Source organism: Coregonus lavaretus (genome assembly GCF_964263955.1).
Source record: "Coregonus lavaretus genome assembly, chromosome: 7".
NCBI classification, from domain to species: domain Eukaryota; kingdom Metazoa; phylum Chordata; class Actinopteri; order Salmoniformes; family Salmonidae; genus Coregonus; species Coregonus lavaretus.
The window spans coordinates 60,705,947-60,733,747 of record NC_139994.1 but is presented as its reverse complement, the minus strand read 5'-3'; the positions used below and the strand labels follow the sequence as shown (position 1 = coordinate 60,733,747).

The window sequence follows — 27,801 nt, the reverse complement described above, 5'->3', positions numbered from 1 at the left end:
TTCTGGTTCTTCTTGGACTCAGTGATTGAAGTTAGAGTAGGAGAACTCAGGCCTTATATACAGTTATCCTGTACACCAGGACCCAATCCACAGCCATATGACCATGTCATGCCATGCCCTCCTTTAACACACAATATCACGCAATCAGAGTGTCCCAAAATGGCACCCTATCCCCAATATAGTGCACTACTTTTGAACAGGGCCCATATGCCTCTAGTCAAAAGTAGTGCACTAAATAGGGAATATAGTGCCATTTGGAACACAGTTGATAACACAACTTCAGATAAGAAAAGTGTGATGTGGTTACAAATATAAAACGCCTATGTAGCAAAAGTGAATATGATTCGGAACAATGTTAATGAACAGTGTGTCATTATCTAACCTTGGGAAACCAAATATAGCTGGATACTAGTCTGTGCCACGGTGGCATCAGTTCAGCTAAACCTAGGGTATGTCAAAGTGGGGTGTGGGGGGGAGGGGGACATTTTTTGGAAGTTTAAGCTCATTTACTGCATTTCTACACAATTGAAAAACTCTAAAATGCTATTTAGAGAACAACAACCAAAAATAATAATGACCCCATTCATAAATTACCACCGCAACATCTGGTTTAAAGGTCTGTGGAACGGCATTTACACCGAGTGGACAAAACATTAGGAACACCTACCTAATATAGAGTTGCCCCCTCCCCCGTCGGGGCATGCAAGTTTCAAGTTTGTGGAAGATCTTTTTTCACCATAAAATAGCATCTTTATATTAAAGGATTGCATGCATCTATCATCGCATTTGCAGACTTATGTAAGATAGGCTTCCACTCCTAATGTGATAAGTAGATTGAATAGTCATAATTTAGGCTAACAGTATAACTCAATCACTGTTAGCGAAACAAAGCATGCCTGAGCACGTAGTGACAGAGTTGGCATAATCAGAGATGTTTCTTCTCCTTTCTTTGTACAGGAAAAATGTGGCCTTTTATAAACACGTGTGTGATTAGTCAAATTTAAATGATGAAAAATGCCTTCCTCAGTTGGGTTCGCCCCCCTCTAGGCCACAATTGAAGAGTTTTCTTCCCAGGCGTAATGCAAAGCATTATCGCTGGGATATGAGGTTACACCAGGGCTTGAGCCGATGTTAAAAGTGTTTACAAAAGTACAAAGCGTTAGAAATGTATCCGTATGATCACCCTGTCCATATGCTCTATTTAAGTTGTTCCAAGAGACCACTTTTTTTGGACAAGCTATGTCTTCAAAACAGTATGCTTATATTAATTCTGATTTTTTTCCAGGGATACACGACATCCTGAAATATATGTAGATATCTTTTGTTAGACGAATTACGGTTAGAGCAATGGGCCAGTAACCGAAAGCCGACAAGGAGAAAAATCTGTCGTTAACCCTAATTTGCTCCAGGGGCACCGTACTACTATGACTGACCCTCTAAAACAACATATTTCACTGCACCTATCTGGGACTAAGTAATGCTGAATGTAAGAAATGGCTCAACATACCCCACTCTTCCCTAGTACTCCATGAATGGCATTGCATTATCCTTTGCTGTACCTTTTCATAATCTTATCAACATGTCATGTTTCCATTTGGAAAGTAGAGTAGCTTGCAATTGCCAAAGTTATTTGATATCAGCGTTCAACAACAACAGAGCAATATATGAAGAAAAGGGTTAATGTCCCAGACGATACATACAATATTGACTGACCAAAAAGTCAAGAAAAGTTTATCTACATCAATAATGAACAATTGGTCTGTAATCAGGCGTTGGTTATCAGTACATTAAACAAAATGTCTGAAGGTGTAGAGGTAGTCTCTGATAAAACATTTTAAAGATCACATTTTAGCCAGTTTTAACTAATTTAAAACAATAACATACAGATGACCTGCAGGACACAATTTGAACTCTTGAAATGATATCTACTGCTTCGGTATGGCACCCTCCACAATATACATAAAATGCTAATAGAACTGGGAATATCTTTTATCTGAATGAGAAAACATCAGTAGATATATTATTTCTGAATAATAGAGTTTACAGTGCTATGTAATTAAATCATTCTGAAGTATATTGGTATACAGTATCGTAATCTGTCACAATGTCCTCTTCCCTATTGCAGGAGTTTCAGTATTGAGTGTCCTCTTCCTTACTGCATGAGACTGACAGGTTTTCTCTCCACTATTAGTGATGATGATGATGATGATGAATGTGTAAGGAACAGTACAGGGCTCACTAAGATGGTTTCTAACTGACTGATTAACAAACAGCAGAATGCAGCTATGAATATATGACTCAACTATTTTCATGACTTGTTTTTACAATCAGATTGTTCAGTATGAAAAAAATGTATACACTCACTAACTGTAAGTCGCTCTGGATAAGAGTGTCTGCTAAATGACTAAAATGTAAATGTGAAAAATGTTCACAATGATGTTTCTTTACCCACAACACATGTTGAATAGAACCGTTGTTGTGTCCTCATTTGACATTGATTCTCACATGTTTTAGTCAAAGGAAAGACAAGGGCATCAGGAGAGTTTTGAAGAGGCTGATTACGGCCACATGATACTCAAGTAAAACAAAGAGGTGTGGACATATACTGAACAAAAATATACAGTGGAGAAAAAAAGTATTTAGTCAGCCACCAATTGTGCAAGTTCTCCCACTTAAAAAGATGAGAGAGGCCTGTAATTGTCATCATAGGTACACGTCAACTATGACAGACAAATTGAGAAAAAAAATCCAGAAAATCACATTGTAGGATTTTAATGAATTTATTTGCAAATTATGGTGGAAAATAAGTATTTGGTCACCTACAAACAAGCAAGATTTCTGGCTCTCACAGACCTGTAACTTCTTCTTTAAGAGGCTCCTCTGTCCTCCACTCGTTACCTGTATTAATGGCACCTGTTTGAACTTGTTATCAGTATAAAAGACACCTGTCCACAACCTCAAACAGTCACACTCCAAACTCCACTATGGCCAAGACCAAAGAGCTGTCAAAGGACACCAGAAACAAAATTGTAGACCTGCACCAGGCTGGGAAGACTGAATCTGCAATAGGTAAGCAGCTTGGTTTGAAGAAATCAACTGTGGGAGCAATTATTAGGAAATGGAAGACATACAAGACCACTGATAATCTCCCTCGATCTGGGGCTCCACGCAAGATCTCACCCCGTGGGGTCAAAATGATCACAAGAACGGTGAGCAAAAATCCCAGAACCACATGGGGGGACCTAGTGAATGACCTGCAGAGAGCTGGGACCAAAGTAACAAAGCCTACCATCAGTAACACACTACGCCGCCAGGGACTCAAATCCTGCAGTGCCAGACGTGTCCCCCTGCTTAAGCCAGTACATGTCCAGGCCCGTCTGAAGTTTGCTAGAGTGCATTTGGATGATCCAGAAGAGGATAGGGAGAATGTCATATGGTCAGATGAAACCAAAATAGGACTTTTTGGTAAAAACTCAACTCGTCGTGTTTGGAGGACAAAGAGTGCTGAGTTGCATCCAAAGAACACCATACCTACTGTGAAGCATGGGGGTGGAAACATCATGCTTTGGGGCTGTTTTTCTGCAAAGGGACCAGGACGACTGATCCGTGTAAAGGAAAGAATGAATGGGGCCATGTATCGTGAGATTTTGAGTGAAAACCTCCTTCCATCAGCAAGGGCATTGAAGATGAAACGTGGCTGGGTCTTTCAGCATGACAATGATCCCAAACACACCACCTGGGCAACAAAGGAGTGGCTTCGTAAGAAGCATTTCAAGATCCTGGAGTGGCCTAGCCAGTCTCCAGATCTCAACCCCATAGAAAATCTTTGGAGGGAGTTGAAAGTCCGTGTTGCCCAGCGACAGCCCCATAACATCACTGCTCTAGAGGAGATCTGCATGGAGGAATGGGCCAAAATACCAGCAACAGTGTGTGAAAACCTTGTGAAGACTTACAGAAAACGTTTGACCTGTGTCATTGCCAACAAAGGGTATATAACAAAGTATTGAGAAACGTTTGTTATTGACCAAATACTTATTTTCCACCATAATTTGCAAATAAATTCATAAAAAATCCTACAATGTGATTTTCTGGATTTTTTTTTCTCATTTTGTCTGTCATATTTGACGTGTACCTATGATGAAAATTACAGGCCTCTCTCATCTTTTTAAGTGGGAGAACTTGCACAATTGGTGGCTGACTAAATACTTTTTTTCCCCACTGTAAACGCAACATGTTGGTCCCATGTTTCATGAGCTGAAATCAAAGATCCCAGAAATGTGTTTAAATCCCTGTTAGTGATCATTTGAGCATTTGTCAAGATAATCCATCCACTTGACAGGTGTGGCATATCAAGAAGTTGATTAAACAGCCTGATCATTACACACTCTAAAATGTGCAGTTTTGTCAAACAACACAATGCCACAGATGTCTCAAGTTCTGAGGGAGCATAAAATTGTCATGATGACTGCAGGAATGTCCACCAGAGCTGTTGCCAGAGAATTCAACGTTCATTTCTCTACAATAAGCCACCTCCAACGTCGTTTTAGAGAATTTGGCAGTACGTCCAACCGGCCTCACCACGTGTAAACACGCCAGCCCAGGACCTCCACATCCGGCTTCTTCACCAGCGGGATGTCTGAGGGGAGTGGACGCGGGGTGCTGAGGAGTATTTCTGTCTGTAATAAAACCCTTTTGTGGGGTAAAATTCATTCTGATTGTCTCGGCCTGGCTCCCAAGTTGCTGGGCCTATGCCCTCTCAGGCCCTCTCATGGCTGCACCCCTGCCTAGTCATGTGAAATCCATAGATTAGGGCCTAAAGAATTTATTTCAATTGACTGATTTCCTTATAAGAACTACAAGTCAGCAAAATCTTTCAAATTGTTGCATTTATATTTTTGTTCAGTATAATATTAGACATCAAATGTTGAATGTTAGACATCAAAAGAGTTAACAATAGCTTCCAGCAGCCCATGGGCCATCAAGGTTTTATCAGGTAAAAGATAACAGAAAATGAGAACAGACTGTGGTTTCTGTATGGAAATGTTCATTATTAAAGGTGCAATCTGTAACTTTGTGCTCATAGCTTTGTGCACAAACAATCAAAGCGATCCGAGCTCCATGTGAACTAAGCAGTGTCTTACCCTCGATAAGACCCCACCCCCTTCCGCAGTCTGAGACACTCAAAGTAGAAATGAAACTACAGGTTGCACTTTTAACAATATCTTTCCAATAGCACCATCTGTTGTCTATTTCTCTTCAATAAATATTGTAATTCTGTAATAGCCCATTATACAGCATCTTTATATCTGTTTGGGTCAACCGCATTTAAAAAAGAGAACAGATTTTGTTATTTTATATTTGTGAGATGTTTGATTACCCATAATTATTTTCTCTGACATTCAGACAGTTTGTCTGTAGTGCAAGTGTGGCCATCTCTGGTCTTGGAGCGCCCCAGTGTGGCCATCTCTGGTCTTGGAGCGCCCCAGTGTGGCCATCTCTGGTCTTGGTACGCCCCAGTGTGGCCATCTCTGGTCTTGGAGTGCCCCAGTGTGGCCATCTCTGGTCTTGGAGCGCCCCAGTGTGGCCATCTCCGGTCTTGGAGCACCCCAGTGTGGCCATCTCTGGTCTTGGTACGCCCCAGTGTGGCCATCTCTGGTCTTGGAGCGCCCCAGTGTGGCCATCTCTGATCTTGGAGCGCCCCAGTGTGGCCAACTCCGGTCTTGGAGCGCCCCAGTGTGGCCAACTCCGGTCTTGGAGCGCTCCAGTGTGGCCAACTCCGGTCTTGGAGCGCCCCAGTGTGGCCATCTCTGGTCTTGGAGTGCCCCAGTGTGGCCATCTCTGGTCTTGGAGCGCCCCAGTGTGGCCATCTCTGGTCTTGGAGCGCCCCAGTGTGGCCATCTCTGGTCTTGGAGCGCCCCAGTGTGGCCATCTCTGGTCTTGGAGCGCTCCAGTGTGGCCATCTCTGGTCTTGGAGCGCCCCAGTGTGGCCAACTCTGGTCTTGGAGCGCCCCAGTGTGGTCATCTCTGGTCTTGGAGCGCCCCAGTGTGGCCATCTCTGGTCTTGGAGCGCTCCAGTGTGGTCATCTCTGGTCTTGGAGCGCCCCAGTGTGGCTATCTCCGGTCTTGGAGCGCCCCAGTGTGGTCATCTCTGGTCTTGGAGCGCCCCAGTGTGGCCATCTCCGGTCTTGGAGCGCCCCAGTGTGGCCAACTCCGGTCTTGGAGCGCTCCAGTGTGGACATCTCTGGTCTTGGAGTGCCCCAGTGTGGCCAACTCCGGTCTTGGAGCGCTCCAGTGTGGACAACTCTGGTCTTGGAGTGCCCCAATGTGGACAACTCTGGTCTTGGAGCGCCCCAGTGTGTTCAAACTTTGGTCCTAACCCAGCTTTAACACACACTACTCATGCTGGGCTGGAACAAGTACCTAGTACGACACACTGTTGCAGGATCATCATTGAAACATTAGGGGGTGTCACATTTAGATAAACAATACTACACATCTCTGACTCACTTCACTTTAGTAGTTGTATGAGTTGATCCGCCCATTAAACACCACACACATCTTCAGACACAACTATTTACAATCTGTCTCTCAGGAGAAGACCACTCACTATAAGGATCCAGACAAGCAACGGTTATCCATAAAGCTGTAGTCAGAGAGACTGTGGATGATGGGTTGTCTCATGGTCACCGGGGTGCTCCTTGTGACTCTACTGTTCCATCCTCCAGCTGCTCAGAGTAAGTTTACCATCAATGTTTAGTAAGTTTACCATCAATGTTTAGTAAGTTTACCATCTATGTTTAGTAATTTTACCATCAATGTTTAGTAATTTTACCATCAATGTTTAGTAAGTTTACCATCTATGTTTAGTAAGTTTACCATCTATGTTTAGTAAGTTTACCATCTTTGTTTAGTAAGTTTACCATCTACAGTATGTTTATACAAATATGTCAGCTGTATCGGAGATGAGCAAATGTTACAATTCAGTGGATCAAAAAAGTTGACATACTGCTTTGTTTTTTGAATGTGTTGTTAATACCATCTTTATTAGTTACATTTCTAATTATGTTATATGATATTATAGTGTGTCGTTGAATTTTGCATTAATACTTCGCATTTTCCGTAATACTGACTGTTGATTTCAATTAGATTTGTTGACTTTGTTGACATCACATGCGTTAAATATATTCTCTCAATTATCAGTATATGAATATGTTGTGTATATTTGCTGTTATTGGTATATTTGTTCCTGTCATACTGTCATTACCACAGTGGAGAGCCCAGATACAGATAGTGCAGATCTGGAGGCCGTGAGGTTCGGAGAGTTTTGCCTGAAAATCTCTGATGATTCCCACTGGACAACCCCTGAACCAGAGCCCAGGCAAACAGTTGCCAACAAGGAGGCAGCTGAGAGCACACAACTGCCAATGTCTTCACCATCGGATGACAAGGAAGGTGGGTCACTCTAGCTTTGAGACTTATAACAAGATACCTTCATCCATAGAGCACAAGACCTCATACCAATAGTATAGATTAGAGGTTACACACATTCAACCCATCGCATCCTACTTTAATAACAGCTTTTAGTCATGTATTTTGCAAACTCAACTCTTCCCTCTCAATTGCCTGTCAGTTCCCCATCACTTGAAGCTGAGGTCATGGGTACGCTATTTTAGACTATAGGTTCATGTAAATCAGATCAACATGCTGAATTGTGATAGAGTTGTGAGTCAACAATAACACGTCATATGTAGTCGCATCACAAATAGAGGTTTATCAATGACCGATTGACTTTGTCAAGGCTTCTCACCAGACAGTGGTGAACTGGGGCCGGTAGAGAGGGAAGGGTGTCTCTGCAAGACAAGGGTCACTCCCTAGCTTTAAGACATCACAAGTCATCTTCATCCATACATCACAATATAATACAGGTTAGAGAACAGAATAAGTCCATCACATCCTGCTTTAATATCTTTTATCAGATATAAACTCCACTCTTCAACCGGCTGTCAATTCTTCATCAGTCGTGGCAAACATCATGGGTAAGCTACATATTTCAGCCTATAGACCTATGTCAGTCAGTTCAACAAGCTGAATGGATACAGTCTTAGAAAAAAGGGTTCCAAAAGGGTTCTTCGGCCCCATAGGAGAACCCTTTTGGGTTCCATATAGAACCCTCTGTGGAAAGGGTTCTATATGGAACCCAAAAGAGTTCTACCTGGAACCAAAAAAGGTTATTCAAAGTGTTCTCCTATGGGGACAGCCAAAGAAACCTTTTAGATTCTAGAATGCACCTTTTCTTTTAAGAGTGTAGTTGTGATACTGTAGTTGCATCACAAATAACGGTTTATCAATGACCGATTGGCTTTGTTACTGTTAAGGCATCCCACCAGGCCCTGGACAACTGGGGCCGGTGGAGAGGGAAGGATGTCTCTGCAAGACGTGGCAGGAACGCGCAACCCACCGGTCTCTTGTCAGGAGCATAGAGTACAGGTTCCCTGAACCAGAAGTGTGTAACTCCACAGAAATCATGTGAGTTTGTGTGTGTGTGTGTGTGTGTGTGTGTGTGTGTGTGTGTGTGTGTGTGTGTGTGTGTGTGTGTGTGTGTGTGTGTGTGTGTGTGTGTGTGTGTGTGTGTGTGTGTGTGTGTGTGTGAACCGTGTATGACATTGTGTTAATAGTCAAAGGCCAGTTGAAGGGTCAGTATCCATCAGTCATTAACCATTGCTGATATTTTCTCCTAGTGAGACACTGGTAGATGGCAGGAAGATGTGTGTGAATACCTCTCTCACAAGCTTCATTGCACCACACTATGGGTGAGTCTGTGGGTAAGATATAATACGATATGAGGTCTTAGTTAAATTTGTAGGTTCTCCATTGATGCTTGTTTGTGTGATGTTTTCTTAATCTAATAAAATCCCCTAACTGTCATATCTCAGATCAGAGGGGACTTTCTTACTCGTTTCCTGTTTTTGCATGTTGTGTTAAAGATAAGGTGTACACACTTTATCTGACGTCCTATTCCTCTGTGTCCTTGTGGTTATTTTAACTGAGCATGTAACAAACCGTAATATTTCGATATTTTCCCCATTCCCCAGGCTTTCAACTGACCCAGACTGGGAAGGGACCACAACCCCCAGCCCAAACACCTCTGCAGTGTCCTCGTCCCCAACCACACAGACAGAGGAACCAATGCGCATGACACCACCAAGGGAATCAAGAGAGGAAGTATTCGACCATCTTCTTGAAACTGGTGAAATAGAACAAGGATCCCTAGCACCCCCAGGACCCCCAGGCTCACTAGGACCCAAAGGAGCCTCTGGAGTACTAGAGTAACTCACTACAGTTGTTATTCTCAGTTTACTGTGGTCAATCAGTATGTTTGTCTGTCTTACTGTGGTGGGTTGTGGGTAGTATTATAGCTATTTTACCTCCAGCCATTTTGAACCTTCACTATTAATAACATGGACTAAACTAAATGTCTAAATGTTTATCCTTGTTTTCATACCGGAAGAAGTAATTACAGTAAAAACATATATTTAATGTCAAGCTAAACGTGTGTACAAAACATTAAGGACACCTTCCTAATAGAACAGTCTCAATTCGTCGGGGCATGGATTCTACAAGGTGTCGAAAGCGTTCCACAGGGATGCTGGGCCATGTTGACTCCAGTGCTTCCCATCGTTTTTTTCAAGTTGGCTGGATGTCCTTTGATTGGTGGACCAATATTGATACACATGAGAAACTGTTGAGCATGAAAAACCCAGCAGCATTGCAGTTCTTGACACAAACCGGTGTGCCAGGCAACTACTACCATACCCCGTTCAAAGGCACTTAAATATTTTGTCTTACCCATTCACCCTCTGAATGGCACACATACACAATCCATGTCTCAATTGTCTCAAGGCTTAAAAAACTTTCTTTAACCTGTCTCCTCCCCTTCATCTACACTGATTGAAGTGGTTTTAACAACTGACATCAACAAGGGATCATAGCTTTCACCTGGATTCACCTGGTCAGTCTATGTCATGGAAAGAGCAGCTGTTCTTAATGTGTTGTAAACTCAGTGTATATCAGTAGTGAATTTGATCAAGTGTCTTTCTGTTTCTGTCTCATGCAGGCTTGGTCTGCTGCACTGCAAGTGCCACCAGGTGGAATCCAGACGCATAGGAAAGCTCATCTCGAAAGTAGAGTTGTACCGACCCTCTCCAAGCTGCAACGTTTTCGAGGCTATGTAAGCTTCACTGCTGTACTTTATTACTGTATTATTGGACATCACATTACTGTATTATTGGACATCACATTACTGTATTATTGGACATCACATTACTGTATTATTGGACATCACATTACTGTATTATTGGACATCACATTACTGTATTATTGGACATCACATTACTGTATTATTGGACATAATTTACTCACCACTCTTTGTTTCACAGCACTTTTTTACAGTTTTGCTTTACAACCACACCCACAGAGAGAGAGAGAGAGAGAGAGAGAGCGAGAGAGAGAGAGAGAGAGAGAGAGAGAGAGAGAGAGAGAGAGAGAGAGAGAGAGAGAGAGAGAGAGAGAGATAGAGAAACGTACATTTTCTTCTGACGGTAAAATATCCACTTCCTGTTGTGAATGTTTGAGTTACCATAGCTGTTTCTTATTACTATCCCCTGTTGTCCTATGCACAGCGCAACTCTGAAGAGGTCAGATCTAAATATTTGCTTGGACATCACTGCACCCTGGGTCCGCAGATTGCTGGAGAAAATGCAGTTACAGTCAGACTCCCCTCCTGGGAGTTAAACTAATTTCATCCTCCTGAATGATGCTAGGCTGAAAATAAAGTTCTACTTCATGGATGCTCAGCACGGTATTGCTTTGACCTAACAGTTGTTAGTAAGTAGATGTTGCTGATTATCAAAGCGCTAAATGTGTCAGCAGTTTGACACTTCTTATTTGATAAAGATGTTTAATCAGTCATTACTAATTCTTTCCACCCTGGCCTGTACTTGATTTGACAGGAAATTGAAATGTTTTTTTGGCATCTGATTTCTGTTATCTGGGCAACTAAACCACTGAGAGAAAGGAAAATTGCAAATGTAATTTGAATTTCACATTTTAACAACAGCTTAAACTCATTGCAAATAAACTGCTCTCCAATCTTGAGTATGATAATTTCCTTCATGATAACTGTTATTATATAATCAGGGTGTTGTAAATGCAATACAACTAAAACATGTCAGCAAATAAAGTAACAGACTACTTATTATAATACATATGGTTTTCCTCTATGACCAGTTGGTGATTTCTGACTGATCATATAGACCTTTGGAGATTATCAATTGGGATAAAAGTCTGTCCTCTCCTTGACTCCTCAGTCCTTCTTCCCGTCCGTGACCCGAAAACCGATAAGTGGTCGAGGAGTGTCAATTTGTTAGTAGGCAGACCGAGGAGTGTCCTCCGCACCTCGATAGCCTCCTCTCACGAAGGACACTGTAGTGCGTCCTCTGTGTATCGTCTGTGTATCGTCTGCGGAAGAGTTTTGAAATCCGCCACAACCCATTTGAATCAGCTGTTGTTTACTCCGACGAGAAAAGCATGCACATATTAAAAAACAACTTATCTTTTTATGCTACTTATCTTTTATCTATAACATGTCTTGCACAACTAGCTTCATCACTTTACACATTTATTTTTGTGATTCCACCCCTATAAATGTCATTTGCCTGATGAAGGAGAGTCTAATTTCCTACAAGAACATTTGTTTCGACATTTCCTCTCCTCGCCTCCGCTCCTTGACTACCTTTGACCTTTTTCAAAAGCAGGCGAGGAGAGGACGGAGAAGGGAGGCAGTAGGAGTCGAGCAAAACCAATTGAGATTTTCCCCTAGTTCACAGCACTCTCCCTCATAGGGTGTGAATTGTCTATTTTACAATATCGCCATCTGTTGACCATTAGAGAGAATGGTTGGTTCTCTTATAAGAAAAAGTTATTGCAATATCCTACATGACACAAGTCATGACGTTGATAGTAAAATGACTTGACTGATGTGATGCAATGGTGTCTTTTTCTAATTAGGTGACAAAAGATTCACTGCAACACTGTCCACATCCTAGCTGAGGTTGTAGCCTATTATAGTCCTTTGAGAAATAATACAATAAGGACGTGAAATAAACAGAATATTTATTATGAATGTAAAAACATATAATTCCTACATTATCTACGCATTCATGATCATGCAAGCAATTCTGCATGATGAGTGTGCCCTTATGACAACAAATGTGTGATCAATTGTTCATCCTGTTTGTGTGTCTTCCTGCGTATCCTCTTATCTCCTCACTGCGCTGTGGGTTTGGAGTGCTCCAGCTTCTTCTTGATCCCGGCACACTTCAGTATGAGCTCTGCGTGCCTGCTCTTCAGCCCCTCCAGCCTCTCCTCCAGGCCGTCTGAGGCGTCCACCTTCTCCTCAAAGTCCCTCAACAGGATCTCGTTGCCCAGCAGGCCGCAGCGCTGGCGCAGCTTCAGGTTGTCCATGCGGAGACCGTCCCTTGCCTGCTTGGTACGGGTCAGCACGTCCCTCTTCCTGGCCACCACCACCTCCACCTCAGCCAGCTGGGCCCGCTTGGCCTGGTTCTCCATCTGCACAAACTGGAGCTTCTCCTTCACATGGGTTAGTACCTGGACTGTGCTGGTGATCTTCTTGCGCAGTTTAAGGAGTTCCTCATTGCGCTCCTCAATCTTCTCATTGTACGTCTGGTTCTCTATCTTCAGCTGCTCGAAGTCGATGAGGTGCAGGCCCTCGGCGAGCATCTCCTTGGCACGCAGCGTGGCCTCAAACTTGCGCGTCTTGTTCTTCAGCTTGACGTTCTCCAGGCGCACGGTGACCAGCTCTTTCTGCCGCCGCTGCTCGGCCGCCTGGATCTGCTCCACCTCGACCGCCGCCGCCTGTTTCCCCAGGCGCCGGCTCAGGGCCGCCACAGCTGCGTCGCGCTTTAGTGCCATGAAGGCGCTCCACTCAGCCTCCACCTGGCCCAGCTTCTCCTGGCTCTGCTGCCTCAGCTCCTCTGTCTGCTGCTGGGCTGCCTCCGAGTCGAGCCGGTGCTGCCACTTCAGCTCCTCCATGATGGCCATGTATTTCTGGTAGCGCTGCTCCTGGTCCGACACGGCTTTCTCCTTCTCAGGACGTGCGTCATCACCTGTCTTCTTGCGGAAGTACTCCACCAGCTTGATCTGGAGCTGACCGTTGACCTGGCTCAGTTTGTCCTTCTCCGCCTGCAGCTCATTGAGGAAGTTCATGTACTCTTTGTAGTCGATGCTGGGGCCCGTCTCTTCGGTTAGAGAGGGACCCTCTTCCTCAACCTGCACAGAACTCTCCCTCTCCGGAGTCCCTGGGTCTAGTTTGGGCGGTCCGTCTTCATCACCGTTGTTGTCATCGTCATCTTCGAGCGTGAGGCTCCCCTCGCGGGAGAGAGGCTCCCCTATTAGAGGCTTCATCTCCGGGCCCTCTCCCTCTTCGAATGTCTCGCTCGTGGGTAGGTTGGCTCCTGTGGGTGACTCAGAAGTGGCTGAGTTCCCTCCCTCTGTCTCAGCTGAGATGCCCTCTGTTGCCTGTTCGCCTGCAGTATCTGGTGAGGATTTTTCAGACTCCTGCCCACTCTGCTCCTCTGCTCCCCCCTCCTCAGCCTCATCTGTAGCTGTGTCAGCTTTATTCTTGCTGTCATCTGCATTAGCGGATTTGCCCTCTTCTGAGGGCTCTTCAGCTGGTGTCTGCAGGAGTTGCTCATCGTTCTTCAGCTCTGTGTTTTCAGTGCTGGGATTGGACCCAGGGTCCTTCTGTTTCTGCTCTGCCTCCCCATCCATGAGAATGGGAATTTAGTTTTTCTGGCTAAAAACAAACTAGAAAATCACATAAGTGTGTCAATGAAGTCCCAAGTTTTAAGGCAACATTAAAATATATAAACGCAAATCAAATTAAACAAAGATATGTGTTTTCTAGGATAAAACGAGGTCAAGAAATCCTAAATGAGAACTTAACACACAGAAGTCACTGTTCGTTAATGAAACCATTCGTGTTTTGAGTTGTCCTGGAAACTGGGCATGTAAGCCAATCATAGGCGTTTGCGCCAAAGTCATTAATATTAATGAGACGCAGTAGTCTGACTGGAGACACTCCTGTACGCAAGCCCTCCCTCCGCGGCACTGCTGCTTCCAACAACAAGCAGAAGCCAGCAACATGGCCGACCTAGGAAAGAAGTATTGCGTAAACTGCCTTGCAGACGTTACGAATCTGCGGCTTCGCTGTACTGACTGCCCAGATATCGAACTATGTCCGGAGTGCTTCTCCGCGGGTGCAGAAATCGGTAATCACCGGCGATGGCACGGTTATCAGCAAGTCGACGGCGGGCGCTTCACCCTCTGGGGTCCCGAAGCGGAGGGAGGATGGACTAGCAGGGAAGAGCAGTCGCTACTCGATGCGATCGAGCAATATGGCTTTGGAAACTGGGTATTTCACTTTATAGCCTACCTACTTTTCTGATAGCTATAGAATACAAACACGAGCATAAAAATATGTAGACTACATGTGAATGAGTAAAGTTACTCCCGTGAAAAATAACACAATATGGACCCCTATACATTTGACAACTTCAGACTGACAGCCAGGTCCTGTCGAGAGTTGGCCATATCGATGCAATTCTTGAAATTCACTTTAGACCTGTATACAGCTAGCTAGCTAAGTTGTGATGAATGCAACTTTTTCATGCAAACGCACATTACAATCCACGATGTTGCAAACGTGCAATGCAATATGAACATACAGGAAACTTTTGGTGTAATGTTGGCTAGTCAGTTTCAATGGATCTGTTGGGATCTCCTATCAATGGAATTCAACACACGGCTATGCTAATAGTGAACGTATAGCAATGCATGCATTGTGTGTGTGTCTGTGTAGCCTAAATGCTTGCAGGGATGTACCCCCCCCCCCCCCAGTAACACTGGCCTGTGTGTGTTCTGGTCTTTCAGGAGGACATGGCCACTCATGTAGGGGCGTCTCGGACCCCCCAGGAGGTCATGGACCACTACGTCAGCATGTACATCCATGGCAACCTGGGCAAGGCCTGCATCCCCGACAGCATCCCCAACCGGGTGACGGACCACACCTGCACCAGTGGCGGCCCCCTGTCCCCCAGCCTCACCATCCCCCTGCCTCCCCTGGACGTGACCCTGGCCGAGCAGCAGCAGCTGGGCTACATGCCACTCCGCGACGACTACGAGATGGAGTACGACCAGGAGGCGGAGAAGCTCATCAGCGGCCTGTCGGTCAACTACGACGATGAAGACGTGGAGATCGAGATGAAGCGCGCGCATGTGGACATGTACGTGCGCAAGCTCCGCGAGCGCCAGCGCCGCAAGAATGTGGCCCGTGACTACAACCTGGTTCCCGTCTTCCTAGGCCGCGACAAGAAGGAGAAGCCGGGCACGCTGGGAGTTGTAGGTGGTGGTAGTGGCGTCGTCGGAGCGGTGGGGAGCCTTCCGACGCCAACTGCTCCCGTGGTGACACCGGGAGCTCCAGCCGGCCCGACCGTTCCCAAGCGTAAGATCCCCAAGGAGGAGAAGGAGCAGCGGCTCAAGTTGCGGGGGATGTGCCAGTTCATGGCTCAGCGGGAGTTTGAGGACTTGTTTGACAACATGCACAAGGAGCGCGTGCTGCGGGCCAAAGTACGAGAGCTGCAGCGCTGCCGCCGCAACGGCATCACACGACTGGACGAGTCGGCCGAATACGAGTCGGCGCGGCACAAACGGGAGAAACGCAAGGAGAACAAGAGCGTAGCTACCTCGAAAACGGGCCGGGGCGGAGGGCTCAGTACAGGAGGAGGAGGGCTTGGCGGAGGGACAGGAGGTGGCGGAGTGGGCGGTGGTGTCATCAAAGAGGAGGGCAAGGATGGCGAGTTCCCGGCCATAGAGAACCTGGCGGGATTCGAGCTGCTGTCGGACCGGGAGAAGGTGCTGTGCAACTCGCTCAACCTCAGCCCCACGCGCTACCTGACCGTCAAGACAATCATCATCAAGGACCACCTGCAGAAGAGCCAGGGCATCCCCTCCAAGAGCCGCCTGCCCAGCTACCTAGACAAGGTGCTCAAGAAACGCATTCTCAGCTTCCTCACAGAGAGCGGCTGGATATCCCGGGATGCATCCTAACAATGTGTGTATGGAGTTTGTGGGGACTAAGGATTGTAGAGGGACGATGACTCTGTTCTCCGTTGGATTGTTGCGTCTCTGTGTCTTGTTATAAACAATGTGAGATGTGCAAGTTCGTAAGCACCAGATGGACCAAGCTACTGAATTTTACCACCTTTTGTCAAGTTCTGACCCAAGTCGTCGACCACAGGACTGTTTGTGAATATGTACATTGCAAAGGATTTCCCCTTTCTTAAAAAAAAAGTTTGAATACCATTTACAGGAGAGCGTGGAACAAATATATATTTTTGCATTTGAATCCCTATGAATGATAATGTATTCGTATGGGTAGATTATACATTATCGTTATTGCAGTGAATGATCGCCTAATACTACTGGGCAAACCAGACAACACTGTTTTTCAAAGCTGTTCTCAAAGTATAAATCGTTGTGTAGTTTGCCTCCAGCTTCCTTTTTAGCCTGGTCCCAGATCAGTTGGTGCCATCTTGCCAACTCCTATGGTCATTGGCAAGACGACACAAACAGATCTGGGACCAGGCTAGCTTTCTTTAGGTTAGGATGTTGTTTTGGAGAGCACAGGTTAGTGCCTATTCAAACAGCAATACAGTCACACTGTGTTGGAAAGCAGGGGGTATCATCATATTCTTACCATGAAGTGATGGCCTGCAAAGAATACAGGGGTCAGTATTTGCCAGCTGACGCTTTCATAAAGCACTGTGGTAATCCCCATTATGATAGCCTTGTGGTGCGTCAGCCTCAGAATGTGGCACTGTGAGGGGCAGGGGACATAGCCTAAATCCACCCACGGCACGTTTTCTGATTCTAGTAGGCTATATTCACTCTACTGGACTTTATGTTGACCTTTCCAATATTGCGAGCAAGAAGAAAAGAAAACGCTTTAAATATTGGCATTAACCAACGACATGCTATCCTAAAGCACAAATCACAAAATTGCATATCTCTTTAAGCTTTTTCACCACCCCATTTTATCACTGGTTAAGTTGCCTGCCCTTTGTTTGGGTGTTGTGGCGTTAACTGTGTCGGCCTGCCAGACTGTTTTTAGCCTCAATGTGTGGTGCATTATGACCCGTTGCTTGGCGTTTTGTTTGCCAGTGTTCCATCTATTCAAAGGGAGTGAAGTCATATTCACATTTTTTTGAAGACCTGCTTCATTTTCTCCATCTATCTTCCTGGTTCATTGTTTGTTTACAGTCACAGCATTCATATAGGCTAGTGCAGTGGTTCTCAAAGTGGGGTTTGTGAAACTGAATGGGGGAAAAATACATTTTTTGTTGATGTTTAGAACCACTGGGTTAGTGTACACACATGGCCTTGCAAGCACAATATCAAAGGGCTGAAATATTCTGGTACAAGAGGAAAGGACAACTGCCACAGAAAAGCACTGTTGGTATTGGACATCGATGTTTTCCATTGTGTAAAATGTGTTTGTTCCAAGCACAGGTGCTTTAAAATGTCCCCTGGTACCTTCTCTCTCTGATGTCCAGTTAGCCTGTTTAAAATGGAGAAGGTGAACTTCAGTAGGGATGTGGGTTGGTTGTATAGAAACAGTATTGGAGTATTACATTGGACACTGTGAAATAATGTAACGATTGCATACGTATAGGCCTTGATATTAGCATTCCATCATAGTACATTTACAATGCTACAGGGGAAATAAAAACGCTATATTTTTCTTCTCCATAAGTTTCAGAGTATCTAAAACCTGACACTGACAAGGCCCCTTGGTTCTCCCATCACCTACTTGAAGATGTATATTTTTGTCCCATCAACCAGCGTAGTTTACAATCAAAGACTACATATCTCCTTATCTGGTTGAAGGCTAAAAAAACAACTGTTCAAGGGTGTTAGTATGTTCTGTATTAAAAGTGAAAATACTTTATGGCTTCCTTGGTTTATTTTTACAGCATTCGGTGAGTTGAGTATGTGGTAATATCGCTGACAGTGTCCTACACTTTATGTTCCTACCTACAAGGCAATAGTCCAATTAAAATCAATAAAATCAGTGGACATGTGAGTGTTAGATGCTGCTATGGCACTCAACAGGACAACTGTCCACAGGCACACTAACCTAATGCAGGAGGAGTTATGGAGTGTCTCCTGGTTAACACATCGTTTCTAAACATACTGTATATAGTCTTTTCTCGTTAACGTCCAAAAGCGGAATTCATGTCTCAGGCTCTCTTTCCAGTTCCCCTGAAAACCAAGAACATCCAGTTGTTGGGGACTCGGGCCACAGACTATCCAGTCTGAATCGTTAAAACTAATTAACGACATTACATCCTGTCAATGTCCCACACCACTAAGGGCGACATCTGCCACAGCAGTGAGGTACAGTGTTCTGCCGTCTTGAAATCCGGAATGATTACGTCAGAGGTTCGACGGCATGATTGCTTATCTCCAGTGAATCTGTAGTAGATTTCACCAGAGCGTATTTTCAGTTTGACACCCATACTCTACTGTAACGCAGCAGCTCGACAATAGGTCTGTGGTTGCCTCCGAAGTGTTTTACTTTCATTTTGATACAGCATTAATGTTTTGTGTAATTGAGTAACATTTTCATAATTCACCTCCATTCACTTAAATTTGTCTAGACTATTTATGAAAATGAATGTTAAGCTGTCCCTGGAAGCTATACTAAAAACGGCAATATACAGGGCTAAATTGCGCCAAAGACAGCCTTACATAATCTTACTTATAAGGAAAAAATAAATAGTTCAATTAAATTATTTGAGATTACTATGGTTGTCCAATGAAAACGATGACAGCAGTTTGGTATATAATCATGAGGTACATTACATTCTCCCATCCATAACATGAGAAAACAATTACAATGACTGGACAAAGAATGGACTGGAATCTGACCCTGATGACTGAAATAAGACAGAAATGACTTTGTCAAACTGGTTCTGTGCTGTACAGTGTTACTTCTGCTAAAACATATTTGCGCCTGGCAGATACATGGGCTGTGGCCCAATTCTCCATCCTTCTCCCGAAGTATACACTTGCTCACTCCCTGTCATGGATTTTAACAATGCCGGAAACTCCCACCAGCCAATGCTTACACCAATCCAATGCTTTGTAATCCACGACGGGGAGTGTGCAAGTGTATAGGGTGGAGAATCGGTATGCAAGGTCAAAACAGGCTGTGATGATGTCCATAATAATATCAGTTGAAGTTGGATTCCCACCTCTGAGGCAACGTTAGGTGGTTGGGGGGAGGGGGGGAAGGGGAGTTGGGGTGCTTTGACCAGCCTGCAGTAGCCAGGCTGATCTGTCACCCAGGCAACAACGACGTCATCACGGTCATACGGAATCTATTTTTTTCTCAAGGGGCTTTGGCTACGCCCACCAGCGCCGGCCGGAGGGTGCGCCCGTGGAGCTTGTAGCCCACCTTGGTTACTATGGCGACCGTGCCGGGCTCTTTACCCTCCACAGGGGCGTGAAATAGAGCCTCGTGCTCATAGGGGTTGAACTTCTGCCCTCCGTCTGGGTTGAGCTTGACCAGGCCGTGCTTGGTGAATACCTTCTGGATCTGTTTATCTGTCATCACCAGGCCGTCGTACAGGTTCTTCAGGTGGGGGTTCTTCTGAGAGGACACCTCCTCACTGGGCACGCTCTCTGTCGCCTTCTCCAAGATGTCTGCCACCTCCAGCAGGTCTTTGCAGAACCCTTGGATTCCTGATAGGTAGGAAGAAAGGAGAGATGAGTTAGAATTCTGTTAGAAAACATAGAATGAACAACATCATGCAATATACAGTGAGCTCCAGAAGTATTGGGACAGTGACACATTTTACATTGATTTGTCTCTGTACTCCCAGCACTTTGGGTTTGAAATGATACAATGACTGTGAGGTTAAAGTGCAGACTGTCAGCTTTACATTTGAGGGTATTTTTATCGATATCGGGTGAACCGTTTAGAAATTACAGCACTTTTGTACATAGTTCAGGATTATCTGTAATCATGGTAGCATCCACATTAATGTAGAAGTGTTTAGAAGCATATTATATTCTTATTTACAAAAAAAGTGACTCCAAAATTAGACAATACATTATTTACCATTAATTTCTATTGGCCACAAAATAATCTGAAACACAACCAAAACAAACAGCAAATGCATCCAACAAATTTGTAGTCACAAGCTTGATTTAGTCATTGTGTGCTGGGAATATGGGACCAAAAAATACATGTTTTACTACACATAAGTAAACTGTCCCCTAAAATGGGTGGTCTATATACAAGTGTTTACAGTGGGGGAAAAAAGTTTAGTCAGCCACCAATTGTGCAATTTCTCCCACTTAAAAAGATGAGAGAGGCCTGTCATTTTCATCATAGGTACATGTCAACTATGACAGACGAAATGAGGGAAAAAAATCCAGAAAATCACATTGTAGGATTTTTTATGAATTTATTTGCAAATTATGGTGGAAAATAAGTATTTGGTCAATAACAAAAGTTTCTCAATACTTTGTTATATACCCTTTGTTGGCAATGACACAGGTCAAACGTTTTCTGTAAGTCTTCACAAGGTTTTCACACACTAATGCTGGTATTTTGGCCCATTCCTCCATGCAGATCTCCTCTAGAGCAGTGACGTTTTGGGGCTGTCGCTGGGCAACACGGACTTTCAACTCCCTCCAAAGATTTTCTATGGGGTTGAGATCTGGAGACTGGCTAGGCCACTCCAGGACCTTGAAATGCTTATTACGAAGCCACTCCTTCGTTTCCCGGGCTGTGTGTTTGGGATCATTGTCATGCTGAAAGACCCAGCCACGTTTAATCTTTAATGCCCTTGCTGATGGAAGAAGGTTTTCACTCAAAATCTCACGATACATGGCCCCATTCATTCTTTCCTTTACACGGATCAGTCGTCCTGGTCCCTTTGCAGAAAAACAGCCCCAAAGCATGATGTTTCCACCCCCATGCTTCACAGTAGGTATGGTGTTCTTTGGATGCAACTCAGCATTCTTTGTCCTCCAAACACGACAAGTTTAGTTTTTACCAAAAAGTTCTATTTTGGTTTCATCTGACCATATGACATTCTCCCAATTCTCGTCTGGATCATCCAAATGCACTCTAGCAAACTTCAGACGGGCCTGGACATGTACTGGCTTAAGCAGGGGGACACGTCTGGCACTGCAGGATTTGAGTCCCTGGCGGCGTAGTGTGTTACTGATGGTAGGCTTTGTTACTTTGGTCCCAGCTCTCTGCAGGTCATTCACTAGGTCCCCCCGTGTGGTTCTGGGATTTTTGCTCACCGTTCTTGTGATAATTTTGACCCCACGGGGTGAGATCTTGCGTGGAGCCCCAGATCGAGGGAGATTATCAGTGGTCTTGTATGTCTTCCATTTCCTAATAATTGCTCCCACAGTTGATTTCTTCAAACCAAGCTGCTTACCTATTGCAGATTCAGTCTTCCCAGCCTGGTGCAGGTCTACAATTTTGTTTCCGGTGTCCTTTGACAGCTCTTTGGTCTTGGCCATAGTGGAGTTTGGAGTGTGACTGTGAGGTTGTGGACAGGTGTCTTTTATACTGATAACAAGTTCAAACAGGTGCCATTAATACAGGTAACGAGTGGAGGACAGAGGAGCCTCTTAAAGAAGAAGTTACAGGTCTGTGAGAGCCAGAAATCTTGCTTGTTTGTAGGTGACCAAATACTTATTTTCCACCATAATTTGCAAATAAATTCATAAAAAATCTACAATGTGATTTTCTGGAAATTATATTCTCAATTTGTCTGTCATAGTTGACGTGTACCTATGATGAAAATTACAGGCCTCTCATCTTTTTAGGTGGGAGAACTTGCACAATTGGTGGCTGACTAAATACTTTTTTTCCCCACTGTAAGTTCTGTAATTTCTAAACGGTTCATCCGATATGTATGAAAATACCCTCAAAATAAAGCTGACAGTCTGCACTTTAACCTCAGTCATTGTATCATTTCAAACCCAAAGTGCTGGGAGTACAGAGCCAAAACAACAACAACAACAAAATCACTGTCCCAATACTTTCGGAGCTCACTGTACCTACAGATTAACTTTATACTGCATGTTCCTTGACGTCAATGAACCAAAAGGATGGTTTTAAATACCACCTATAAGTATGTCTGTCTACTGGGTCCGATTCTCTGGTGAGAAGCAAATAAACATGCAAACGTTAGTTTACCATACAACTTTGTGTCTTCCACCATCTTCTGACTCCTCATCCTGAGGTTCTCCGTGTCTGCCAGGGCCCGCTTGTACTTGTCCTGTAGACAGAGACAGAGAAGCTGAGTACAAGAGCAGATGACTTGTTCTCAGAGCTCTTCTGACTAGTGAGATTCAGAAAGGGTGAGGTTAACCAGGATACTAGTCTATGTTTACCTTCCAGTGTCCACACTAGCATACCACTGAGAAAGCATGCCAGGTCTATTGCTTATCATGAGATACTCTACCTCAGGCGAGCAAAAACCTAGAGACTTCCTTAGTATTAGATTTCATGCACCAGCTGTTGTTTACAAATATACACAGACCGCCACCCCTTGTCTTACCGGAGTCAGCCGTTCTATCCTGCCGATGTAGCGTATAGCCCGCTAGCTGTATGTTATCCATGTCGTCGTTCAGCCACGACTCGGTGAAACATAAGCTATTACAGTTTTTAAATGTCCCGTTGGTAGGACAACCTTAGTCTTAGGTCATCCAGTTTGTTTTCTAATGATTGAACGTTGGCTAATAGGATTGTTGGGAGCGGCAGTTTACTCGCTCGCCGTCGGATCCTACGTCCACGATATCTCCATCTCTTTCTCATGCGAATGACGGGGATTTGGGCCTTGTCGGGTGTCTGTAAAATATAATTTGCGTCCGACTCGTTGAAGAAAGAATCTTTGTCCAGTACGACGTGAGTAATCGCTGTCCTGATATCCAGAAGCTCTTTTTGGTCATAAGAGACGGTGGCAGAAACATTATGTACAGAATAAATTACAAATAACGCGAAAAAACACATAATAGTACAATTGGTTAGAGGGCTGTAAAACAGCTTATAAACTAAAACTAAAGCAGGAAGCACCAGTGACTCGGTTAATAAAAAAGTGGTCAGATGACGCAGATGCTAAGCTACAGGACTGTTTTGCTAGCACAGACCGGAATATGTTCCGGGATTCTTCAGATAGCATTGAGGAGTACACCACATCAGTCACTGGCTTCATCAATAACTGCATCGATGACGTCGTCCCCACAGTGACCGTACGTACATACCCCAACCAGAAGCCATGGATTACAGGCAACATCCGTACTGAGCTAAAGGGTAGAGCTGCCGCTTTCAAGGAGCGGGACTCTAACCCGGAAGCTTATAAGAAATCCCGCTATGCCCCAAGACGAACCATCAAACAGGCAAAGAGTCAATACAGGAATAAGATTGAATCGTATTACACCGGCTCTGACGCTCGTCGGATGTGGCAGGGCTTGAAAACTATTACAGACTACAAAGGGAAGCACAGCCGCAAACTGCCCAGTGACAAGCCTACCAGGCGAGTTAAATCACTTCTATGCTCGCTTCAAGGCAAGCAACACTGAAGCATGCATGAGAGCGTCAGCTATTCCGGATGACTATGTGATCACGCTCTCCGTAGCCGATGTGAGTAAGACTTTTAAGCAGGTCAACATTCACAAGGCCGCAGGGACAGACGGATTACCAGGATGTGTACTCTGAGCATGCGCTGACCAACTGGCAAGTGTCTTCACTGACATTTTCAACATGTCCCTGACTGAGTCTGTAATACCAACATGTTTCAAGCAGACCACCATAGTCCCTGTGCCCAAGAACACTAAAATAACCTGCCTAAATGACTACCGACCCGTAGCACTCACGTCTGTAGCCATGAACTGCTTTGAAAGGCTGGTCATGGCTCACATCAACACCATTATCCCAGAAACCCTAGACCCACTCCAATTTGCATACCGCCCCAACAGATCCACAGATGATGCAATCTCTATTGCACTCCCCACTGCCCTTTCTCACCTGGACAAGAGGAACACCTACGTGAGAATGCTATTCATTGACTACAGCTCAGCGTTGAACACATTTTAAATTTTTAGTGATTTAGCAGACGCTCTTATCCAGAGTGACTAACAGTTAGTGTGCATACTTTTTTTTTTTTTTTTTTTTTCATACTGGCCCCCCGTGGGAATCGAACCCACAACCCTGGCATTGCAAACGCCATGCTCTACCAACTGAGCTAAGCTAAGGATCCTGGGACTAAACACCTCCCTCTGCAACTGGATCCTGGACTTCCTGACAGGCTGCCCCAGGTGGTAAGGGTAGGTAACAACACATTTGCCACGCTGATCCTCAACACGGGGGCCCCTTAGGGGTGCGTTCTCAGTCCTCTCCTGTACTCCCTGTTCACCCATGACTGCATGGCCAGGCACGACTCCAATACCATCATTAAGTTTACCGACGACACAACAGTGGTAGGCCTGATCACCGATAACGATGAGACAGCCTATAGGGAGGAGTTCAGAGACCTGGCCGTGTGGTGCCAGGATAACAACCTCTCCCTCAACGTGACCAAGACAAAGGAGATGATTGTGGACTACAGGAAAAAAAAGAGGACTGAGCACGCCCCCATTCTCATCGACGGGGCTGTAGTGGAACAGGTTGAGAGCTTCAAGTTCCTTGGTGTCCACATCACCAATGAACTATCATGGTCCAAACACACAAAGCCTATTCCCCCTCAGGAGACTGAAAAGATTTGGCATGGGTCCTCAGATCCTCAAAAAGTTATACAGCTGCACCATCGAGAGCATCCTGACTGGTTGCATCACCGCCTGGTATGGCAACTGCTCGGCCTCCGACCACAAGGCACTAGAGGGTAGTGCGTACGGCCCAGTACATCACTGGGGCCAAGCTTCCTGCCATCCAGGACCTCTATACCAGGCAGTGTCAGAGGAAGGCCCTAAAAATTGTCAAAGACTCCAGCCACCCTAGTCAGACTGTTCTTTCTGCTACCGCACGGCCAGCGGTACCGGAGCGCCAAGTCTAGGTCCAAAAGGCTTCTCAACAGCTTCTACCCCCAAGCCATAAGACTCCGGAACAGCTAATCATGGCTACCCTGACTATTTGCACTGCCCCCCCACCCCACCACATCTTTTACGCTACTGCTACTCTGTTTACTATTTATGCATAGTCACTTTAACTCTACCCACATGTACATATGACCTCAATTACCTCGACTAGCCGGTGCCCCCGCACATTGACTCTGTACCGGTACCCCCCTGTATATAGCCTCCCTACTGTTATTTTATTGCTGCTCTTTAGCTATTTGCTTTTATTTTTTAAAATAAATTAAACATTTTTACTTTTACCTTTAAAAAACAGCATTGTTGGTTAAGGCTTGTAAGTAAGCATTTCACTGTAATTTCTACACCTGTTGTATTCGGCGCATGTGGCAAATAATATTTGATTTGATTTAACACATTGGCTACTAATGGTTAAGGTTAGGATTGGGGGAGGGCAAGCTGATCCTAGACCTGTACCCTGGAGCCAGACTCACCGTGACCTCTTTGAGCTGCTCCTCCAGCTGGCCCTTCTCCTCGGCCAGGACCTTCTCCGCAGCGCTCTGCTCAGCATTCTGGTCCTCCTCCGACCCCTGGCCGCTTTTCTGCTGGGTTGCTGTGCATAGGAGCCGCAGGGACGCCCTTAACAGAGCAGAGAGAGAGAGACAGAGAAACGGGTTTGATACACAACATGGGTTTAGCTGTTAATGCAGTGGTCACTTCAGTGCACTGTACTAGTATCCTGTAAATACAATCCAAACATGATTAATTAATTTGTGTAAGGTACAAGTTTTTTATATTTTTTATTAACATGGTAATACCAGGGTAATGGTTAGCCTCTTCGCTCCAGGAGACCTGTACACATTGGTATCCCGTCGCTGAAGGCTACATCCTGTACCCCGAAAACATATTTACCAGCCCTCTGGTTGACTTATTTCAGAGAAACTTTTCCCAAGTCATCTAAGGCAAATCTATAAATCAGGAATGCCTTACCAGTCAGTACAGGCTATACAATGTGTGAAAAGAAACGAAGATATGATACTTTCCCCAAGTTTACAGAATTCACACCAATTAGCCTAATCTCCCTAAAATAGCGTCGCCATCTGGGATCACGTGGTAATCTCGTGTGGCAACTAAATCAAATGAAATTGTATTGGCCACATGCGCCGAATACAACAGGTGCAGACATTACAGTGAAATGCTTACAGCCCTTAACCCTACAGTGCATTTATTTTTAATAAAAAAGTTGAATAAAACAAAAAAGTTTTGAGAAAAAAAGAGCAGAAGTAAAATAAAATAACAGTAGGGAGGCTATATATACAGTGGGGTACCGGTGCAGAGTCAATGTGGGGGGGCACCGGATAGTTGAAGTAATATGTACATGTGGGTAGAGTGAACTATGGAGTGAAACTTCGGAAAATGTGTATTTCAACGTTTATTTGTTTTACAACAGTGCACACATATAGCCCGTACCGACAGGTAAGGCATTTCGGATTACAGATTTGCCTTCGGTGACGCCAATGTGTACAGATCTCCCGGAGCTAAGAGGTAATGGTGTATGGTACATACATTGTAACTACTGTAAATATAAAAAGTAATCAGGCAAGGCGATAATTGGTGGCACGTGCCATTAAAACGTTTCCTCCCCCTTGGCATCTTTCAGGTTATGTCATCTCCCACTTGGCGAGTCTCTCTGATTACAATCTCTACTTGGCCAATATACAGGTAAACTACATTGTGGCATTTTAGTAGCGAAGCCAACCGACTTTGCTATAGCGTGCCACCAAACTACACCACCCAAAATAGCGTAACGTTAAAACGTGAGGTACTGTTGCTAACTAGTTAAAGTTAGCTGCGTTAGCATTGGATTAGCTGCTAGGCTAACAGTTTCCAACAAGCTTTATAGCAGAATCCCATGTTCTAACATTTCATTCAATTAGCTTTCCTATCAGAAATGTGCTATTGAACAAACCCATTACGAAAGCAGCATGATAGGTCGACGTTACCCAGCTAGTTAGCACCCGGCCAAGGGTGATGGCAAATGGCACAAGCTACTTTACTAACGACGACGTTACAGACAATGCTCTCAACAAACATATTAACATGTACACTCGTAATTTATTACCTTATTAATGAAGGAGATGCTACAACTGAGTAGCTCTGTTTCACAGCTCGGACACACCAGCTCGCCATTTTCACTGATAACACACGCCGAAGGAGCAGAGTACCCCAGTGGCACGAGCGTTGAGCCAATCACCAATCAGAAAGAGATACACCTAGTAGTCGCGTCCAATCAATGATGTTATAGAGTATGACGTCTTCCTGTCGTTTGGTTGAGGTGACCATAAAGGTCGAAAACTGGGCACGTGACCAAGGCTGGTCCAAGGACAGAATTTGTGCCGTCTGTAAACTGAAGGTTATCCCGCTTTTGTAACTTTTTAACAGTGTTGTATCATAACCAAACCCATCTGTCATCACCATGTTATGTTTTAGTTCTTTTGAATGGCAGAATTAATGAATGGATAGATATGATGATGATTGGGGCGGCAGGTAGCTTAGTGGGTA

General features: G+C 44.7%; 4 protein-coding genes across 4 annotated transcripts; 2 read left to right on the top strand and 2 right to left on the bottom strand.

Moving 5' to 3' along the window:
• Positions 1-6,582: 6,582 nt before the first annotated feature.
• LOC311132096 (uncharacterized protein) lies at positions 6,583-11,154 on the top strand. The gene is made up of 8 exons (XM_084165271.1): positions 6,583-6,734; positions 7,270-7,452; positions 7,977-8,036; positions 8,376-8,526; positions 8,739-8,810; positions 9,093-9,326; positions 10,115-10,228; positions 10,680-11,154. The coding sequence occupies exons 1-8, from the start codon at positions 6,665-6,667 to the stop codon at positions 10,789-10,791; spliced, it is 996 nt and encodes a 331-aa protein (XP_084021397.1). The 5' UTR covers positions 6,583-6,664; the 3' UTR covers positions 10,792-11,154.
• A 1,068-nt stretch (positions 11,155-12,222) lies between these two features.
• On the bottom strand, positions 12,223-13,848 carry cfap184 (cilia and flagella associated protein 184; the record flags this gene model as incomplete). Its single annotated transcript, XM_084165203.1, has 1 exon — positions 12,223-13,848. The coding sequence occupies one exon, from the start codon at positions 13,846-13,848 to the stop codon at positions 12,325-12,327; it is 1,524 nt and encodes a 507-aa protein (XP_084021329.1). The 3' UTR covers positions 12,223-12,324.
• A 340-nt stretch (positions 13,849-14,188) lies between these two features.
• Positions 14,189-19,205, top strand: LOC311132659 (transcriptional adapter 2-beta-like). Its single transcript, XM_084165924.1, has 2 exons — positions 14,189-14,491; positions 15,010-19,205. Exons 1-2 carry the CDS (start codon positions 14,222-14,224, stop codon positions 16,183-16,185), a joined length of 1,446 nt encoding a protein of 481 aa, XP_084022050.1. The 5' UTR covers positions 14,189-14,221; the 3' UTR covers positions 16,186-19,205.
• On the bottom strand, positions 17,027-27,493 carry grpel1 (GrpE-like 1, mitochondrial). Its single transcript, XM_084165925.1, has 4 exons — positions 27,362-27,493; positions 25,734-25,878; positions 22,370-22,451; positions 17,027-19,884 (listed from the first exon to the last, which is right to left on the bottom strand). Exons 1-4 carry the CDS (start codon positions 27,427-27,429, stop codon positions 19,532-19,534), a joined length of 648 nt encoding a protein of 215 aa, XP_084022051.1. The 5' UTR covers positions 27,430-27,493; the 3' UTR covers positions 17,027-19,531.
• Between the last annotated feature and the right edge of the window lie 308 nt (positions 27,494-27,801).